This window comes from Asterias rubens, chromosome 2, assembly GCF_902459465.1.
Source record: "Asterias rubens chromosome 2, eAstRub1.3, whole genome shotgun sequence".
Classification (NCBI taxonomy): domain Eukaryota; kingdom Metazoa; phylum Echinodermata; class Asteroidea; order Forcipulatida; family Asteriidae; genus Asterias; species Asterias rubens.
The window spans coordinates 15,284,182-15,306,767 of record NC_047063.1 but is presented as its reverse complement, the minus strand read 5'-3'; the positions used below and the strand labels follow the sequence as shown (position 1 = coordinate 15,306,767).

General features: G+C 38.5%; 1 protein-coding gene across 1 annotated transcript in view; it reads right to left on the bottom strand.

The window, feature by feature from the left end:
- Positions 1-5,793: 5,793 nt before the first annotated feature.
- The window catches only part of LOC117303516 (acid-sensing ion channel 1C-like), a 38,337-nt gene continuing 21,544 nt past the window's right edge, over positions 5,794-22,586 (bottom strand). The window contains exons 2-8 of the mRNA XM_033787743.1: positions 18,206-18,372; positions 13,253-13,382; positions 12,682-12,872; positions 11,206-11,416; positions 8,778-8,937; positions 8,054-8,145; positions 5,794-6,532 (exon numbers count right to left, since the gene is read on the bottom strand). Of these exons, the coding sequence (XP_033643634.1) occupies positions 6,288-6,532; positions 8,054-8,145; positions 8,778-8,937; positions 11,206-11,416; positions 12,682-12,872; positions 13,253-13,382; positions 18,206-18,372 (1,196 nt within the window). The 3' untranslated portion in view covers positions 5,794-6,287. The remainder of the gene's footprint in view (positions 6,533-8,053; positions 8,146-8,777; positions 8,938-11,205; positions 11,417-12,681; positions 12,873-13,252; positions 13,383-18,205; positions 18,373-22,586) is intronic.

Genomic DNA, 22,586 nt, shown 5'->3' with positions numbered 1-22,586 from the left:
GACGGGTAGGGTTCTGAGGGGGTGCATGGATAACGAAATAAAGACGTTTTCAATAATCAGATATGATGAAGTTTTGTTTTGAAGTTCCCCGCCACACAACGTGTATAATCATCAATGGGGTTTTATGGATGTTTCATGCCATAGTTTATACGAATTGATCAACAAAGACTGTATGATTAAGTACTATGATCAACAGTCACTGACACTGTCCTCTGTGGAGTCACATACTTTGGTGTGAACAAAATTGTTATCAACCATTTTTTCACTACGGTGACAAAATTACAGTGCGTTGACCGGGATTTAGGCTGTAGACCCGAGACTATAGCCATTTAGTCTAGGTGCAAGACCTCCTCGTTTTGATTATAACAGCACGTGCTAAGAGACAATGCGAGGTATCTGGATACCCTTTCGAATCCGGTATTGTTTCCATTCTTATTATCAGCATTTCGAAAAGTTATAACCATCACTTTGTAAGGTTAAAGGTCAAGTAAGTCACACATTTCCTTACTCAAAACAGGGCATGGAACTGCCTATAGAGGGCCTCTGTTACATCAGAGGTTAGTAGTGTAGTTTGCTCTGCGAGTTATATGTCACATTCGTCATGACAAGTCTATAACCCACACGCACACAAACCTGTTGGGAAACCATTCACTGCACGTGTATGGTGTTTCTCCGATTTAAAATTTCTTTAGTTTTGCAGAAGATTCCCATACTATTTATTTCCATTAATTGGTTGTTGATGTCGGGACTTGAAAGTCTAAGCCTATTCGGCCATGGACTTAATACGTTGCATGTAGTCTGCCGGTAGAGCATTCACATTTCACCCTAAATTATATCGGCTGTGCTGAATGTCACATCAAAAGGCTGCGAGATGTTTATCAACAGTCTAGATTAAACAGATTTTATGCATAAATTGTAGCGACGGAGACGGGACAGCAATCTCTGGAAGGCAACGTTTATATGCCACAATGACACTTTCTTTTGCATTTGTTCTTTTGGGGGTCGTTGATTAGTCATTTTTGCGAAGTCAACAAATTAATTGTTAATGTTGGGGGAAAGTGTGTATAACACACAGTTGAAGAACTGAGGGCCCGAATACATGTGGCGTAAATATTTCCTACACTATATTAGTACATTTACAATTTTTGTCCAAAATAAAAATTCAATAAAATTAAACCATCTTTTAGATAAAAATCGATACCTTTACACGACTTAATCCAGAATTAGTTGATTTTCCCTGCTAGGCTAATGGGTTCGTTTTGGTTTTCCTTACTAGGCTAATGGGTTCTAAATTATACATTAAAAGATTCTGATTTTGTGTACTTTCCCATAGTTTAAATTTTAGTAAACGAATGAAACATGCACATGTAAATCACCAAGCTGCCTCACTTCAAAACGATTTTCGAAAGTCCCTTTCTTAAAGGCTTGGGGGTATCTTAGACACATTAACGCTGTACATTAGGCCTACCCACTACAGTGCCAGTAATTGTACAAATGACCGACAATGCACCGACTGCAATATAAGAGACGTAAACGTAGACATGTCAGTCATACAAAAATAATATAAACCCCATTTATTACATTCATCCCAGTCTTGCTGGCCCCTGGTCCTAAATTTACACATTCCCTCGTTTGAACTGGAATAGTGACTGTACCCAAAGACCTACTTCTTGAGAATGTTACTAAGCAGCGAATGACACATCTGCCCATTTATTGACATCAGTTTTGCCATGCGTATCAACCCGCACTATATTTTGACGCAATTACAACATTCTGTGAATAACTGCAATAAACACAGTGTAATGAACTTCAGAGCATAGCCGCACCATAAATCAGCATCTCAAAAAGAAAGCCGTGTGCTTGTTACTTCAGGATGTGTATCGTCGTACACGGAGATTCAATAACGAGATTCATTTGTCTCCCCAAGAACGAATACTGGGTGCGTTGGTTTAGCTTCCCCGGGTCGACCCCGGTGTGCGGCGTTTTGTTTTTCCAGGACGAACGTGTGGTCCTGGGGGGAAAACGCCACACACCGGGCTCGACCCAGGGAAGCTAAGCGAACGCACCCACTGACGTCGACTCGTGGTCTTAGTTTGTCAGTCTTTTTTCGGCAAGACGATCAGACAGATTTGAGAGCCCCCAAAAAGGTTTCCAGTGAAAACATTTAGGTTGGTGGATAAATGAAGAGGGAGCCACATAATATGCTATAAACCTGCTGCATACAGACAACAGAAGGCTCCACTTATCAGAGGGTAAGATCTTGGTAGGTCTATTTTTTACATGGGGTATTTATGTTCTAACTACATTAAGTGCAAAGAGTTTTCTACCCCCTCAAAAACATCTCTGAGACATGACACCCTTTTTAGATATGTGGATGGTCCATAGTTTAGGACATCAATGAATATGACCCCCTGTCATTAAAGTTTGGAGAAATGGCTTAATTAGCCATTTTGAGGATTTGTGGTACTCCATCTCTCTTGAAGGTTTTAACCATTTGAATAATGATACAAGGAACTTCTTCTTGAAGAGAAGTATTCTATAGTTACAAGAAAAGGACAGACATATTTGAGGGTTCCTTGCATATGCAGACGTATCCCTGCAATAATACCAACGACTAAGAATCCGTCCGATATCGAAATCACTTGTAAGCAAGCAGTTCGCGGAAACTTACGTCAAGGTCAAAGTTCACTTTTGACCAAAATGCGTTTTGAAGCTGAGGAATAACACATAGAATTTAATATTCCAACATTTAACTGATTTCATTAAACTCAATGGACTTTTACTGAAAGATCCCGAGGCATTCGGTTTGTAGGTTTGTATATAGGAGGCCACAACCGGTAAGGTCAGTGCCCGCTTTGCAAAAAAAAGTTAATTGCTTTGTCTGATCAAAAAAATTAAGAAGGCATTCGTCTTCGAGGTGACTTTAGAGTTCATTTTAAGACGTTAAAAATAAAACGATCGTTCTCAAAGCAATTGTAAAGTAAACAAAGCGTTGAATCGTTCAGGCAGTCTGCTTTGGTGAACCAAGTATTTGCTTCAAAGTTGTGGGGACAGAAAAGGTCGGCCTTTCTGTTTGCCAGTCTCCTTTTCACAATAAGTAACAAAGACACAATTACTGTCAGTCGTTAAGAGTTTAAAATGTGTAATCGATTTCATGGGCTTAAAAGAGTTATTTTTATATCATTGTCAAGTGGTGAGAATTAACCTGTATAAAAATTCTATCGTGTGTGAGAAAAAACAGTCACCAAGAATTCAAACTCACTTTGATCAGCCGATTCGACAATAAGCGCCCAAAACAGCACCTTCTGCAACATATCATTAACTCTATTCGGCATTTTCCCAAAATAAATTCAAGTCATGACCAAAACAAATTTGGAGAAACAAAATACATAGTTTAAAGTGAAGGTTTTAGTTTGGTAATCACAAATTCACTGGAAAAACAAAATTGGTGAGAAGTACAGCAGTTTTTTTATATTATAAAGCAATTGAGTATATAGACCTAATATAATGTAATTATGTAACAAGATATAGTTTTGTTTGCCCCACACTTTTTTAAATCAGAGAAGCGTTTCTGCCAGAAAGGTTTTTCAAAGTATATTCCAATTGCGGATTATTCTTTCAATCGAACGGTTCTAAAAACCTAAGGTGCGTTTCTAAAAAGATAAAGTTTTTTAATACTCTTCCCCCAAAATAAGTGCGGTTGTTAAGGGTGGGTTGAAGCTGTGGGTGCACTATATTTTTCACTCTTTTGGCAAACATGATTTACAATAAATATTGGAGACAATTAGGCTGACCAATATTCCAATGGTGTACGTGCCAGCTGGACGGACAGCCAGTGTATTTATGAGGCGTTTCCGATTTGGTTGAGAATCCCAAACCACTGGCAAACTCATATCATATCCCGCATAAATCCAGCGAAATATCTGAGAGTGGAAACCACAGCTATACGTCACCCTGACTCAGGACAACAAGGACATTTTTGTTCCACTAGGGTGGCTTTGAAGCTAGTGGTGATTTGTTTGCTTCATTATCGGTTCATATATAATGCTAGAACCCAACATGGCGGGGGGTTGGGGGTTGTTCCGATAAACATTGTTCTGAAATTGGTTGTGTTGGAATCCAATCACAATTTTAAAAATTTGAGTATCGGTAGAAGTCTGTGAATTTCGAGACAATTAGTATTGGACAACATATTTATTGATACTTATAAGGGCCGATCTAAAATTAATATATTATAAGATGCAATAGCGACAATTTAACAATATATAATAATAATATGTATACCGAAAATTTATATATTTTCTTTAAAATTACATATACATACTGACAATAAGTCACTTTTGGGTTTCACTTGTTCCTTCATTTGTTTTTCACTTGGACATAATCAGAATGTGTCCGACAAGGAAGAAGGAATTCAAACATTAATTTAATTTCATATGTAACGGCTATGGCTACGGGTGTGTCGTCGCGTCATCATGCGTTGAAGCGGGCCCGTAACCAAGCCCCCCCCCCCCTAAGTAAAAAGAAAAGTCCGCCCCTAAATTTAAAAAAAAATTAAAAATAAAAAAAAATAAGGGAAAAAGTCCGCCCAAAAATAAAACACAACTAGACAGCAAAGCTGCCATGGCGAGCTGCCGATCGCCATTGACCCAATGACTGACAGAAAAACCAGTTATTCGATCAACTGATGGTCAAAGGGGTGGAGACATTGACAGGTATGAAATAATGGCCAAAAAGGTTTTCATTGTTTTAGCTCATTCAACTGGAACCAGTGATAAACTCTTTGAGTTTCATCTTTTCATATTATCTACATGTAAGCAGTAATATTTGATTTAAGTTTTAAATCTGTACATCATTGCAATAAGGAGTGATGACCATTCAAAGTTTTTATTTTTTTAGCTTATTCAACTAGAACCAGTGATGCACTCTTTAAATTTTATCTTTTCGTATGAAGCTACATGCAAGAAGTAATATTTGATTGAAGTTTCAATTCATAACATCGTTGCAATAAGGAGTTATGACCATTAAAGGTTTTTTTTATTGTTTTAGCTCATTCAACTGGAACCAGTGATACACTCCTTGAGTTTCATTTTTTCATGTGAATTTACATGTACGAATCAATATTTTATTTAAGTTTCAAGTCAGTACATCACAGCAAAAACGAGTAATGACCATACGATTTTCATTGTTCAGCTCATTCATGTAGAACCAGTGATGCACTCTTTGAGTTTTATCTTACCATATATATGTATCTTTAAATGTTATCTTTTCGTATGACGCTACATGCAAGAAGCAATACTTGATTTAAGTTTCAAGTCAGAATATCTTGACAATAAGGAGTTATGACCATTTATGGTTTTCATTGTTTCAGCTCATTCAACTGGAACCAAAGTGATATACTCTTTGGGTTTTATCGTTTCATATGCATCTATATGTAGGAAGCAATATTTGATTTAAGTTTCAAGTCAATGCAGGCTGCCCCCTCAAACAAAACCCACAACAAATTTAAACAAACAATCTGCCCCTAAAAAACACCCAAAACGCCCCCTAAAAATAGAAAAACACCCCCCCCCCAAAAAAAAAGAAGTGCTTTCCCCCAAACAAGCTTGCTTCCATAGACCGTATTGCAAATACTCGATACGCGCACGTTAGGCGTGGGGTGCATGCTGGTCTCCTAGCTAGTGATCAAGTTTGATCGCTAGCTAGACCAGCATGCACCTCATTTAACAGTAAGCGCTTGCGCAATGGGTATTTGCGAAAAGGTCTATGTGCATGGGGACAGAGTCTCCTGCCACAACGGATACAAAACAGCTTGTCGAATATCAGACAAAAGAGGGCGTTCTCACTACCACCATTACCCTTACTATGTCAAGATCAACGTACATGATGTAAAACATTCTCACATTATAGGCCTATAATAATTTACTAATAAAAAATGTTCAAACATTTGAAATAAGAATTCAAAGGCATGTACAATATTCCTGTATGTTCGTGTTAGCCTGGCTACATTTCTGTGGGAATTTCGTCACAACAACCTGTTTTCATGTTGATGATTGATTTATCATCATCGGTAGTCTTGTAGACATATAATAATTTACTAAGAATAAATGTTCAAACAGTTGAATTAAGAATTCAAAGGCAATAAGCTCACTCGAAAAACTGCAAAGTTAAAAGCCTTGGGTAAACACATCACCAACAACTATTGTTTCTTAAACCGGTATTCCTCGTCGTTTCTATATGATATAGTATAATATGTACAATATTCCTGTGTGTTCGTAAAAACCAGGCTACCTTTCCGTATAGTTTTTGTTCCAAGAATCTTTTTTAATTTCGATAATTGATATGTCATCATCGGTAGTATTGGTGACGTCGTCTTTAACCGCTGGTTTGGCCCGAGAACTTCCAACTCGGTTAGTAGGAGGGGATTTACAAGTACATGTAGCTGTTACTTCATCGAAGATGTACTCAAGAAGTTGCAAAATGGTAAGCACACTAGCGCCAAGGAACAGTCCAAAGTTACCGCCCAGGGTTGCTGTAGTGAGTGCAAAGAAAAGGAAATCAAGGTTTTTAGTGGTTCGACTGGGAATCAGTGAAAAACTACTGGCTGATGAGCTGATTTTTACCCAGTAGTTTGAAAATAAGAAAAGAAGTATTTGTATTGGTCTGTGGTTTATTCATATTCCACTCGTTGCCCATAGGTCAAATTACTAAGAATGTTAATGGTGTTTGCAGTTTTGCCTGGTGTGAAAAATAAGAGGTAGGCCTTACTATAAAGAGAAGACGAGCAGAGTAGGCCTATGTTTGAAACGTCGAGACCACATCGGTTCTTTTCAGAGCCAACACTCCCTCAAAAGAGATACATAATTGTACCCGCAAGTTTACTATTTAGTATCTATAGTTACGTCTAACAAAGTTATGTTATAAAAACATTGAAATTAAAAGACAAGTCAAACACTAAAACGTTGCTTAAAAACCTTAACATGAGAAATTTAGAATGCTAAATGGTCCTTCAATAAATAAAAATTTCCACGTTGAAATAAATTAAAACAAAAGGGAAAAGGTTGACACATAAACGCGCTGTAAAATGAAGAAAAATGCTTCGTGCATCACAAATTTTTTTTATAAATATTAAAAATGGAAACAATTACTACACAAAAATTCACAGTATTGCAAATATACACATACTAAGAGTTAAATAAATCAATGAAATGTGGAGTCGAACTCTTCCGAATCAACTTGTCCTATAGATAACAACAATTGGCACAACAAAGAAGTAAAAAGTAGGAGAAAGATTGGATAACAAGAAAGCCGATAAAGGTTGGCACATTACAGTTGGAAACAAAACCATTGATGGTAGGATGAGATAGTTCAGCCACCATACAAAATATATACAAATTATTATATATATATGATAACACACAAATGTGCAAAATTGCAAATGCACACAAATATCAAAAGTTAAATAAATCAATGGCATCGGGCACTTTCTGACTCATTTTCTTTCCTGCAGGGAAGTAGTGGGAAAGCAAACAAATGTTGGCGAAACAAAAATGTCAAAAGAAAACACTAATGCTAAAAAGGGATCGTTCATATATCACAAAAGATAAAGATAAATATATATTATAAATACAGTATTGCAAAAATTAAGAGTTTAATAGATCGATGAACGAAGGAATCTGGTTCTTTCTGAATCGATTTATCCTACAGGGAAGCCATGAGAAAGACAACAACTGTTGGCATAGTCAGTAAAAAGAAGTAAGAAAGGCTGAAGCAATGAGAAAAACAAAATATGTTGCCACACAAAAGTTATAAAAAGTAACCATTGGTGCTATATAAAAAGGTATAGTTAAGTCACCATAATGTATACTACATATAAATGATTATACACAATACAGTGTTTAAAATACACATAGAATGTTGTGGTTGCTGCAGTAGAGGGTGATGCAGTAACGGGTGCACCATCATGGCGACCACCCAGTCTTATGTTCAGCTGATTTTTGTTGTTGAAAAGGATATCAAAATATGAATGATTTGCTTGATTATCCAATCTTACCCAGTAGCGAAGGTACAGTCATCTCGGGTAGCTGTTCGACCACCTCGGAGTTTAAGGCTTCGTAGTAAACAGATAGCAGAACCAGATTGTCCCTGAAGTAGAAGAGAATACATCAATTTGCATTATTTACCTGACCTCTAAATGCTATAGGGAAGCTGTTTTAATTTAAGCCGCGAGCTTCCATTGTGCCACTTTTGGGTGGACGCACTCGTGTTTTATTGCTCAAAAACTCGCGCCCTCTCGTGTTGTGTCCATAGCCATGTTGAGTGGACATTAGACTGGCCCCTATTATATATCCGTATCCGCAACAATTCACAAGCCTTGAAGTGTGACGTCAGATGCTCAGGCTAAGTGGGCAACGATGGAACAACCATTGGGTGGAACTGCGAGCGCATATCAACCCTGTAGAAATGTTTACTTCGGGGAAAAAAAGGAGCGGCGGAGGAGGGCAGTGCCCAATCATTCGATTCGGGTGCACTCCATTTTGAAATGAAGAATAACATAGATACGTTTCAATGCTCTCTCTCCATCAACACTTCTATATAGTATTAGTTTTACGAGCAATTTCAATTGTTAACGATGGTTAATTAGTATTATGTATTACAAAAGTATAACCACACATTGGTAAAATAATTTATTGTGATTTCCAACGTAGGTGGCGCGTTGGTGGCATACCCCCCCCCCCCCCCCAACCCACCCACCCTACCAATCTGGGGAAACTTACTCGATATAGTCGACAGTAAAGTTGTGCTCTGTCTCGCTGTATATCTGCTGCATGTACTTAGCACGGAGTTTGACGTTGGTGGAAGTGAATGGGTAGTTGTCTACATTACACGGGGATTCACAATCACACAGATTTTCTATGTCACCTGTCACCGCTTGTACTGTGAAAGAGAAACAATATTTGTGATAATGACCGGATACTTTGAGATGTGTGATTTTATCTGAGCCCATCTAGCTCCTCATTTATGACAAGAATACAACCGCTTCAATGAATTATTCATAATAAGTAATTAGCCTAGTAATTACTTGGGAAATCCCACACTTCAATAACGACGTATACAGTTCGCAACAAACATAGACCTTTCTGATGCAACGTCACAGCCCGAGTTTTCGTCATTGAGGCTGGAAAACTATGGAAAGCCATTAAATGCAAATCAAAAACAGAAAGGTTATAATATATTTTAAAACATGTTGAATTTGTTGGAAACAAATCATAAAAGATATTTCAGCTGGTGAATCTTTACAGAAAATATTATTTGGTCCCGATTTGTTTTAACAATAATATTGTTGTTTTGCTTACATACGGGTGGTTTGGCAGAGATTCTGTACCGGAGATTCGTTGTCCCCCCCCCCCCCCCCCCCCCCCCCCACCCTTCATGGCTTAGTGTTTACAAACTTCTCCCGATAGCGCCCTCCTTTGAATCATCCTCCTAGAGCCCAGTTTTCCCACGAGGGGGATCGAATCTCCGCCAGACTGAATTCCCTGGGACACCGGCCATGCCAACTGGCCCACTTTGTTCATCAACAATTGAAAGGTATGTAGAGTGACGTCAAAGGCGTACTATATCGATGTCAATATTCGAGACTAATGCCAAACTTTGTGACACTACACATGTATATGAAGTATAAGTCAATATTGCTGATGTAAATGTTTGTACTGCAGGTGTGGCAGGGGATTCTGTCCACACACATGGCGATCTGTGTACAAACTTCCTCGGCAAGCCTGAGGTTAAACCTTTGAAAGGGCAAGGCCTTTTTTTCGTTTTTGCATAGGGCACTTCCATTCGGAAATCTATGGGAAACTTTTGAAGTGGCACCAGAGGCCATAGCCTCTGGGTGGCGCATCCTTTTGAATTCTTCTCATCCAGCCTATGGGGGACAGAATATCCGGTGGACGGGTTTCCCTATAACACAAGGAGCAGAGCCATATTTGGGCAGAAGTTTAAAGACACTGGACACTATTGGTAATTGTCAAAGACCTGTCTTCTCACTTGGTGTATCTCAACATTTGATAAAATAAACAAATTTGAGCTAAATCGGTCGTCGAACTTGCGAGATAATAATATAAAAACACCCTTGTCACACGAAGTTGTGTGTATTCAGATGCTTGATTTCGAGACCTCAAATTCTAATTCTGAGGTCTCGAAATCAAATTCGTGGAAAATTACTCCTTTCTCGAAAACTACCTTACTTCAGATGGAGCCGTTTCTCACAATGTTTTATACTATCAACCTCTCCCCATTACTCGTATTTAAGAAAGGTTTTAATATAATAATTATTTTGAGTAATTACCATTATGTCCACTGCCTTAGCGCCTAACAATGTGCTGTCTTGGAAAATAAGATTTAAATTAATCAGAGATTTTTGCGGACTCTGGTGGCGGCAGAAATGTATTCATTCTGGGCAGCTTCGGCTACAGCCATGACTGTTACCAAGGGTGTTTTAAAGACGTCTCATACTGAAGCGGAAATCTAGACGTGGCAGAAGCCGCCAATTCGAACACGGCCTCTGCATGCTCAGAACGACGCGTCGATCGTACAATAGACCCTTCCCATGAAATATGTAAATTGCACATAGCGCGTGCGCACTAACGTTTTGGTTGGCAAAATGAGGGAACATCGCGCTGTTTTGTACACGGCTAATGGGTGCGTGACGCAGACGCGATAACGCGTCTGCTTAGAGCACAACTCTATGGGGTTTGCCAACCAACAGGGTCTGTACGAATGCGTGAATGGGATTAGCATATTTCATGGGAAGGGTCCATTGAAGTCAGTTTGCTGCCGTCTAGCATTCAAAAGTATCACATCTCATCGTTTTATAGCAACGACACAGAAACTGATGTCGAAATATGGAGTTACTAAGTTAATTGTTTTTAACAGAATGATAACTTTCAGTTGTGCCAGGCATAAATCTAACATGGTGCCCAATTTCATAGAACTGCTTGAGCACAGAATAGTGCCTTTCAGCGTGTTAAAACATTACTCCGCTATAAACAAAACAAGCAGTATACCAGTCACATTGTACAAGTGACATGATATTTTAGTTGGTAACCACAATCTGGTAAGCATAAATTTGTTTGTGCTTAGCTTATAGTTGTGCTTCAGCAGCTCCGTGAAATTGGGGCCAGTATGAAAAGGTAAAACTCCTACCAAGGACGACGTGTCCACACTCATGCGTCTCTGCCGGATTACAGACTGGATAGGGTCCCGGTTGTTCCACCAGCTTGCATCCACACTCTGCATATACAAGTTCAGTCTCACATTCAATACGGCAGGCTTGGATTGAGTAGTGGTCGTAGTATGATAACTTCCCGCTGGTATCTTCTACGCAGGTGGTGTAGGGTGAAGGGAGGCTGGTTATCTGAAAAACAATGAGAACAATAAATGTCAGCTAATCTGTACATTACTCAATTCGTCCCCTCACTACTGTAATGTCATAAGTGCAATTTATATGGGTATCAGAAGATTGATTTTGAATATTTTGGAACTCCTAAAAAATTCATCAAGAGTGGTCTTCTTGCATTTTTGGCAAAAAAGAAACACTAATTTTCTGAGTAAAACATTAATTAATTTGATATTTTTTTTCAAATTACTTATTCGCATTTTCATTTCTAGACTGTTTTTTTATATCATTACGTAATGACCATAGGCCTCTAGTTATGCGGACGAATTTTAATTACAAATGAAACCCTTAGGCCTATCTCAAAGTGTTTCCTCCTTTGATTCCAAAGGAATTCGATTTGTTTCTATTCACACGAATAAGAATGTGCAATTTGTTACGAATTACTTGTTTTCGAGTCGTAATACAAATCTGCAATTGACACACTAACAACGACAACGACAACGACAACGACAACGACAACGGCAACGACAACGGCAACGACAACGGCAACGACAACGGCAACGGCAGCGGCGGCGGCGGCGGCGACGGAGCTGCAGCAGCAGCAGCAACAACAATTCCTGTAACCGGACGAGTTTAAACATAATGCAAATACAAAAGCTAGCTCGATTTCCTTCAAACAAATTTAATTAATTTGTTTAGATGCATATATGCGCTTAGGGACCGTATTCGTATCTGGGTCCCCCTTACGACTATTTGGAACGTTGTGACGTCACTAATAATGTGACTTGCTCACATAGGGTGCGTTCGTTTAGCTTCCCTGGGTCGACCCCGGTGCGTGGCGGGCTTTTTGTTCCAGGACGAACGTGGGTAATTATCTGCACACGTTCGTCCTCAGAAAAAAAAACAGTCACACACCGGGGTCGACCCAGGGAAGCTAAACGAACGCACCCATAGTCACATTTTAATGATGATAATATTTAGTATTTAAATAACATGTCATACAGACATCTCAAAGTGCTGTACAATAAAAATTCACAAGTTAAAAAATAAACACAGATGAATTGATTATTAACAATAACATTAACAATGAAAATAAAAAGTGAGAACAAAAGTGAATTTTAAAAATGGGGTTTTCAAAGAAGTTTGAACAATTTCAAGGGTAGCAACAGATTTAATACCTATCGGTAGCCCATTCCATAAGCGGGGGCAGTAATGACTCGCCATAGTTACCGAGTGACTGCTGTAAAAATACCGCACCCAAAACCACCCATACACCAACTTACCGTCTCGTGACGTACAGCAACGAATGTGTGATGTCCAGGCCCAGCACCATGTCCCAACTCCTTTACATAAGGAGGGACAGTGGGATGATGCAACATCCATTTAATCCCCGCATCTTCGGCTGCTCCGTCAAGGTCATTGGTTGGTGTATACTCATCCTCCTCAATATTCAAGGTGATCTTTAAACCATTGGCTGCAAGAAACATGAAAATAACGGAATCATTAGATCGAGCATTAAACGCACTGGACACTCTTGGTATTTACTCGAAATAAATGTTGGCATTAAAATTTGCTAACTAGCAGTGGAGAGCTGTTGATAGTATAAAACATTATGAGAAACGGCTTCCTCTGAAGGGAGCGTTTCTTGTGTCTTTTTTTTTTTTTAGAAAGAGGTGATTTCTCACTCAAATGTTCAAAGACTTCAGCACTATAAAATAATTTTAGTATGCATCTGAAAGCACACAAATATGGCAAGAAAGGTGTTTGTTCTTCAATTATTCTCTTGCATCCTTCGATGACCAATAACAACTTTCACAGATTTTTATTTATTTTATATTCATAATTGAGTTTTACCTGCACCAGCCGATATTGTTGAATGAGTGGTCATGTCGAGATCAACGTGGTTGAATGTGTAGCAGTTACCAAGATGGGAGAACACATGATGGAAGTCGTCTGCCGTGCAATTCTGTCCCTGCCAGTAACACTGTCATTATACACAAAAACATAATCACATTAGCAAGAGTTGTTATAACATCCGATTACAACTATATCTATGAATGGCAAATATCAATTTAACACCCCGGTTTTTGCAGTGTAGGGGATTTTGAATAGATTAACATGAATCTATAGATGTAAAGAAACAGTATCCAAATTGAAGTTAATCCCATCATGTACTGTGAAGACAATTTAATAGGAAAGACAATGAACACTATTAGCAACTACTCAAAATAATCGATAGTGTACAAACTTACTTGGTAACGAGCAATGGAGAGCTGTTGATAGTGTAAAACATTTGTGAGAAACGGCTCCCTCTGAAGTAAGTTAGTTTTTGAGAAACAATTTATTTCTCACTAAAATATTTTAGTTGAACTCGAGACCTCAGCTCGAATTCGAATTCAAGCACATGCAAGTACACAATTTGTGTGACAAGGGTGTTTTTTTCTTCATTCTCTCGCAACTTCGATGACCAATTGAGTTAAAATTTTCACAGGTTTGTTATTTTATGCACATGTTGAGATACAAAAAGTGAGAAGACTGGTCTTTGACGATTACCAAAAGTGTCCAATGCCTTTAATGGTATAGCAAAATCTTGAAGACAACTCCCTGGTGTGGTCATAAAAGTTTTAATGTCGTATCTCAATTTGCATGATGGCATTTTTACAGCTCTGCACTTAACGAAGATCAGTAGGCCTACAAAAGGTTCACTTAATTTAGTTTTTTGGTTGTTTGTAGTGCCTTTTGGGTAATTTTTTATACCTGCTCCCTTATGTAAAATGTGTATGTTTAACTTTAATGTTTTTTTCTCAAATTTTAACATAAATTATTTGTATTAATAATAGGCCTAATTGTATTTTTTACTCCTTGTGTATAATTATGCATACGCAATTTGGCTTTTTGGCCGCCATGTTTTCATTTTTAATAAACCAATAATAATAATAATTATAAGCAATGAATGCATATTTATAAACTAAATGTAAAGAAGAATGAGCCAGGAAATGTGCGCCGCATTTTACCGTAGGGCGTTTATTTATTTAAAGGCAGTGGACACTATTGGTTATTACTCAAAATATTTATTAGCATAAAACCTTTCTTGTGGACGAGTAATGGGGAGAGGTTGATGGTATAAAACATTGTGAGAAACGGCTCCCTCTGAAGTGCCACAGTTTTTGAGAAAGAAGTAATTTTCCACGAATTTGATTTCGAGACCTCAGGTTTAGAACTTGAGGTATCGAATCAACCATCTAAACGTACACAACTTCGCGTGACAAGGGTGTATTTTTCTTTCATTATTATCTCGCAAGTGCTATGACCGATTGAGCTCAAATTTTCACAGGTTAGTTATTTTATGCATATGTTGAGATACACCAACTGTGAAGGCTACTCTTGGACAATTACCAATAGTGTCCACTGTCTTTAACAATTATTTAACACCATATATTAATCTGAAGGTTTGATAAAAAGTTAGATAAAAAGTTGATACTTGAAAACATAAGTGTCAAATAAACGGATCGTCTTCTCAGAAATATAAGGTCCTCGTGCATTTTGAATGGATTTTGCAAAACTGCTTTTGCACATTTTGGAGCTCCTGGTAAATGGGTTTATTGATGATGAGGATTTTGCAAAGTATTTGTTTGGCAACGAGAATTTCCAAGTACAAAATAATAATTTGATTTATTGTTTCAAATTTATACAAATATGTCATGTAAGGACCTTTTGATCATTAGGTGGGCCTATTTGATAACTGATATTAATTGCCTTATTGTTCGGAACAGACGAATTGTTGTATTATTACCTTTGCTAAACTCTTGTTCTTTTAGAACAGTAAGAATGAGCACACTCTTCTTCAATGTCATACATTAATTTTTATGATCATTTCCTCGACGCGAGAATAATATAAACTCGCCAAGCTAAAATAGCATCTGTGTTTTTTTTTTAAGATACCGGACACTATTGGTAATTGTCAAAGACTAGCCTTCACAGTTGGTGTATCTCAACATATGCATAAAATAACAAACCTGTGAACATTGGAGCTCAATTGGTCGTCAAAGTTGCGAGATAGTAATGAAAGAGAAAACACCGTTGTCACACGAAGTTGTGTGCTTTCAGATGCTTGATCTCGATACCTCAAATTCTTAATCGGAGGTCTCGAAATCAAATTCGTGAGAAATTACTTCTTTCTCGAAAACTACATTACTTTAGAGGGGGCCGTTTCTCACAATGTTTTATACTATCAACCTCTCCCCATTACTCATTACCAAATAAGGTTTTTGCTGATAACTATTTTGAGTAACTACCAATAGTGTCCACTGCTTTAAATGGACATCATGGCGTGTTAAAAATAACACTGTCTGCCAACACAATTACATTTTTTTAACAACATTAAGATATTAATTTTGGGTGTTAATATTAAGGTGACAGCAACCATGATCAACAGCTTGTGCAGGGTGTATTTTTCTTTCATTAGTATCTCGCAAGTGCTATGACCGATTGAGCTCAAATTTTCACAGGTTAGTTATTTTATGCATATGTTGAGATACACCAACTGTGAAGGCTACTCTTGGACAATTACCAATAGTGTCCACTGTCTTTAACAATTATTTAACACCATATATTAATCTGAAGGTTTGATAAAAAGTTAGATAAAAAGTTGATACTTGAAAACATAAGTGTCAAATAAACGGATCGTCTTCTCAGAAATATAAGGTCCTCGTGCATTTTGAATGGATTTTGCAAAACTGCTTTTGCACATTTTGGAGCTCCTGGTAAATGGGTTTATTGATGATGAGGATTTTGCAAAGTATTTGTTTGGCAACGAGAATTTCCAAGTACAAAATAATAATTTGATTTATTGTTTCAAATTTATACAAATATGTCATGTAAGGACCTTTTGATCATTAGGTGGGCCTATTTGATAACTGATATTAATTGCCTTATTGTTCGGAACAGACGAATTGTTGTATTATTACCTTTGCTAAACTCTTGTTCTTTTAGAACAGTAAGAATGAGCACACTCTTCTTCAATGTCATACATTAATTTTTATGATCATTTCCTCGACGCGAGAATAATATAAACTCGCCAAGCTAAAATAGCATCTGTGTTTTTTTTTTAAGATACCGGACACTATTGGTAATTGTCAAAGACTAGCCTTCACAGTTGGTGTATCTCAACATATGCATAAAATAACAAACCTGTGAACATTGGAGCTCAATTGGTCGTCAAAGTTGCGAGATAGTAATGAAAGAGAAAACACCGTTGTCACACGAAGTTGTGTGCTTTCAGATGCTTGATCTCGATACCTCAAATTCTTAATCGGAGGTCTCGAAATCAAATTCGTGAGAAATTACTTCTTTCTCGAAAACTACATTACTTTAGAGGGGGCCGTTTCTCACAATGTTTTATACTATCAACCTCTCCCCATTACTCATTACCAAATAAGGTTTTTGCTGATAACTATTTTGAGTAACTACCAATAGTGTCCACTGCTTTAAATGGACATCATGGCGTGTTAAAAATAACACTGTCTGCCAACACAATTACATTTTTTTAACAACATTAAGATTATTAATTTTGGGTATTAATATTAAGGTGACAGCAACCATGATCAACAGCTTGTGCAGTGTATGCATCTACATAATTGTTGCATGGCTGAAACCTTTTGACGTTAATAGCTCTTTGAAATTGGGTTCATTTCTGCACCGTCAAAGTTAAAAACATTTATCGTCTTATCTTTACAGAGGCTGTGACTTGGCTCTTTACTTCTTTAAAAAAAAACCTCTTTTTATTCATTTTGCCATTATACAAGACACATAGATGCCATACAGATGGATATGGATAACTAGAACGCTCAATTCACAACGTGAATTATTAATGAGATTTCAATGTCATTGTTTCTGCCGGAGATGGTTGTTTACATAAACGCAATAATAGTGTAGATGAATAATTTGGTTGTATTTTATGTCCTCTATATAGTTTAAGTCCCTTCTCTTTGACGAGTGAAACATAAGTGAGTGACGGCCCACACGAACGAAATTGGCGCTTCTTGAAAACTTGATAGGAGCTCAAAGGTGTAGCAATCAAAACATTATCGCAAAATGTTCTTTTATCAGATTTTGACGAGCCCGGCCCTTCTAACCTTAATGGTCAACAAGCTTAGCGCCATAAGTCTTAGCTCGTTTGGCAATTTCAGGCTGTGTTCAATTAGCTTCCTCGGGTCGGCCCTGGTACGTTAAAGCAATCACACAACATCAGTATTGTCCAAAGGCCCACACTTCGTGTATCACAACATATATATAATATAACATACCTGTGAAAATTTAGGCTCAATCGGTCATCGGAGTCGGGAGAAATTAACGGAAAACCCACCCTTGTTTCCGCACCTTTCGCCGTGTCATGACATGTGTTTAAAATAAATTCGTTATTCTCGATATCGAGAATTGATAATTGTTTTAAAGCATTTCATGGAATAATATTTCATGGGAAGTCTTTCACCATTACCTTCGGTAAACCCTGTAAGTTATTTGTAAATATGTGAGCGTTTAACTTTTGTTCTGTTCAGAAAGTTAACAATGGCTTTGACGTCGTTGAGGGGCTCACCCGGGTCAGCCCCAGTGTGCCCTGCTTGTGGAATGGGTCACTTGGGGCCGGCCCGAGGTGCATGACGTCACCACGAGAGGGCAAGTGATCGTTCGATTAGCTCTTGTCAGGTGCTCACCCGAATGAGCGTCGCCAGATCGACCCGGGGATGCTAATCGAAAGCACCCTTGTGTTTGAACTATGATAAAGGCCTATACAGATCTGATTCTTACCTCTACTATCATGTCTTCCAGCTGATGTCCAGTTCGATTGGTGAAATCAGTCATGTCGTAGTCATCATCGATATCAAGATTTGACCAGTCAACGGCGGCCAATCTATTCTTGAATTCATCGTTGTACAAATGAGGATTGATGAGATTATGATCCTCGTCGATAATCCCTAAGGAGATAAAAAGAATAAAACAATGTTGAATTCGACGATGATTTAATGTTAACTATTTTGAACTGGCCAAGGATGTGTTGTAATGACAGATGCATTCGAAGAACTGTCGTTCCCTAGCAACCTCGCTCCCAAGCAACCTCGCCCCCAGCAGAGTCGCCCCAACAGTTCCGCCCGATGCCTCATAACTTGAGGTATGGATGGTAACAATCTCGTCCCAGACAATGCCGCCCTGGCATATAGTCGCCCCAAATAAAATATAGAGACCCTCCACAATTGAACAATCATTATAACTGTTTGATGATTTAACTTATAAATATGGATGATTCCAAAGTCAACAAATTATAAATATATAGACCAATGCATATGCGAAAGTGCTGCACGGCGCCCCGCCAGTTTGTTTGTTAATTTATTGGTTAATTTATTGATTATTATATAGCAGCGGTAAACTGCCGCAAACAGGTATCATCAAGAAATAAAAAAATAATGAAGACATGAAGAAGAAAAAATATATATACATTTAAAGAAAAAACAATAAGTAAACGATTAAATAACGACGTAAACAATTATTTTGAATACAAAAAAAAGTATACAAAGAAATGTAAATATTTCAACAAAAGGCAGTTAAAATGACTTTTCCTAAATACAAGGAGATCAAGGTAAACAACCCATATTGAACACAAAGACGATAGGGGAAAAAAAAATCTCCTTTCAAGATTATTTAGTGTGAATTTCTCCTTTAGTGTGAATTGGGTGTTTTGCTCAACAATTCAATTGCTTAAAAGTATCTTTAATAATTTAATGGCTATATGGGGAGGTGAATGAATTAAATGCTAACGGAACCATCTCATCATTGAGTCTTAAATTTGCAAGAAACGTTCGTTGGGTCCTGGAGGTTAATGACCTAACCTTCGTAATAATTGCAGTTTAATTACAATTTTAAATAATCGATAGGTGACGTCAAGAGCTCCCAAGTCATTTCAAATTATGTATTGAAATTGATTTTCTGAGTAACGCTTCAAACTATAAAGGACAATTAATTTTCTTCTGTACATTTTAGCTCTAAACTTGCCGCCAAAATGAAGTCACATGTGTATATTAAAAGTTGTTCTGCAGGGCGAGCATCACTAAAACAAAAACAAAACAATTTGAGGTTGATTGAACAGACTAGGGAGGTTAAGCTGCACGGTCCGCGTGAACGTGAACGTGACCGTGAACGTCAGAAAAATAGTGTGTCGTTCGTGTCGTTGAAATTTCACATTTTTAGCATACGTGAAGTTTATTTAATTTTTTTCACGTAAGGTACGAACGTTCGTTAATTACTTAGAGTTCATTCATGACTGTGACTATCATTTCCATACATGACTTGCTATAGGAGGTAACTATTATAGTAACATCATGAATTGAACAAGAAGAATTGACTTTAGAGAGGGATTTGAACAAACGACCTCTGGATTAACGTGCCGGCGCTCCACTAACTGAGCTATCTATAAGGTCTCCCTATAACGTCTATGTCTTGGTTATCAAATTATCTTTGGTAGCGAGATAAGAACTCAACCTTCTGGAAAAGTTAAAATTATACCAAGCCCGTTTCCAACTTATTCAGTTTTTGACAATTGCAAATGCTTAATGAACAAAGAATACCCGATTGGTTTTGAGTGGGGGAAATTCGAGCCTTTATAGTTAAAGCGCACGCGGCACCCCCAGATGTCAAGCACGGCCCCAAATATCACGCATCAAAAAAGACCAGCGCGAGCAGCTCCCGCGAAGCGCCTTCAACAACTCGTTTTAGGGCCTTGTGTTTTTCTTAACTTTTTGCCACAGATTTTGGTGGGAGAAATGTAATGCATGAGCGTGATGAGTTGTTGGCCAATAAGAAGACGCAATACCACAGATCACACGCCGCGTGCGAGCCCCCCTGAGCCCCCCCCCCCCGCCCAAAAAGGCAACACACAGAAGGTGCATATATGAATAACTAATTAGACTAGCGGGATGCCGCGCTTTGCGCGGCCACCCCGCTAGAAAGCTCTACGTAAAAATGCTGCAAGTGTAGCGTTGTGTACAGGGGAGGGTTAAAGTGGCTGGGCTGGGTCACAATACAAATCACTGTGGCAAACACCCTTCCTAAGTGAAGACGAATCTTAGTGCTTTGTGAAATCGTACACTTGTCCGTCTTTTTTCCGTTTCATGTCGATTCCATCCATATTTTCCAGTTTTGAGCGGGTCCCGATAGTGGTTCTTTCCCAGTCCCGTTTATATCCCGTTTCGTTTATTTTGTTCCCGTACAGTTTATTGTTTTCATGTCCTTTATCGTTTTCAAGTCCCTTTTCTTCCCCCACCCCTCACCAGCCCTGTTCATCCCCCCAACTCCCTGTCCCACCGTGTGCCCCTTCCCTATCCCGTCCCACATATAACCCACGCTTCCGTGCCTCCCGTCCCCGCGATCCCGTGCATTGGCATTGTTCTTTGCTTGCCACTGTTTGCCCATAACTCATATTTTTCAGTTTCGCGCGGGTCCCGTTTGTGGTTCTTTCCCGTTTCATTGGCTTGCCCCCCCCCCCCCATATCATGATAGTCCCTTTTAATTTTGTATAATCCCTACCCCAGCCCTGTTAATTTTCCTCGTCATTTCTATTTTTCAGACGTACCACTTTGCACTCCTACCTCCTATCCCCGTCCCAATTCTAACCCGTGCCTCCTTCCCGTCATCCCGCCCGTGAATGGTTCTTCCCCGTTCCCCGCGGGTTCCGCCAGTCAGGTGGTTCTCCGTTTCGTGTATTTTTCTCTGTCCTGTTTATTTTTTCCCTGTCCAATGTCATAATTAGTCCCTTTTTCTTTTTTCCCCTTTCCGTATTATTTTCCCAGCCCTTTTACTATGTTCCCTTCATAAACACGTTGCTAAAAGCGCTTCGTGGCTTCGCCGCTCGCGCTGGTCTTTTTTCGTGCGTGATACCTGGAGGTGCCGCCGCCGCGTGCGCCTTGATTAAAGGCTAGGAAAATTCTAAAATACTAAAGAGCTCACTCCAATGTTAAGTTTTATATCAGTACAAATTCTACAAAGACATACTTTCAGTCGTATACTGGCGAAAATAGAAACAAAATCATCTCTAAAGAACTCAAACATTTTGGTTATTTATTTTTTGGTGACAACAATCGAAGATCAATATTGTTTATATCGTGCCAATTTTTTTTTCCCACGTTTCTGTTTACCTAATCATGTAAATCACATTATGAATGAAGCACTGTTTTAAGTATATATATTTTATATTTCATGAATTATCACCGACTGGTTCATGATGGTTTGTTTGATAGAAAAAGGAAAAAGAACGAAGAACAAATAATTACTATCTAACAAATTCCTTGTCTATAGTTTGCTGTCAGCATTTATTTAAACTTGCACCCGAAACACATACAAACTCACCCAAATGAACTCCCACATTTTTGATATCGCGATCAGTAAGGAGTGACTCTCGATATTTGTTGGAGTTGCAGATGGTGAAAGCTGGAAATGGTAACTCGCTGGTGTAATTGATGTCCACTTTATTAACATGGCGCCATTCATAATAACGAATAAACGTAAGTGCAGCCTGCTGCATGAATAGCGTCGTGGCAGTTACGGTGGCCACTAACCATATCAAGCGGCGAAGGACCCCGCCGTCACCAGCGACGTGTTTTACGCCGTGAAGATCGGATACATCCCGGGCCCATTGTCGGAGGTAACATCGCTTGTAACAAGTCATCATCTTGTTTTCAAATCTGATCCTCCCTAAGACGTCGACAGATCCATACGTGATGTGCCCCTCTTCTTTTTGAGTTCAGTTTAAGAGTATCAAAGTATATGCAGCTCTTGTGCGGGAATAGTCAGTGAGCCCTGCCTCTAACCTTCCACTTGCTTAAAGAGTTGGTCTCAAACTTTCAACTGGCTTAATCGTGATTCAATCTATGGCTTAATTGTTATTTGGTCTCTGGCTTTTTGATGACAACTGGTACATCATGTTCTCAAATCTGATCTTTCCTGAGACGTCGACAGATCTTAGGAGTATCCTCCGTGATGTGACTGTTCTTCGCACGAGTATACAGTGTAAACATCAGAGAGCAAATCTCGACAGCGCAGTGCTTACTGACGGCATTTATAATCAGTGAGTTGGCCTCTCACCTTCAACTGGCTTAATTTTCATTTAGTCTCTGGCTTAATTGTGATACATCGTGTTCCC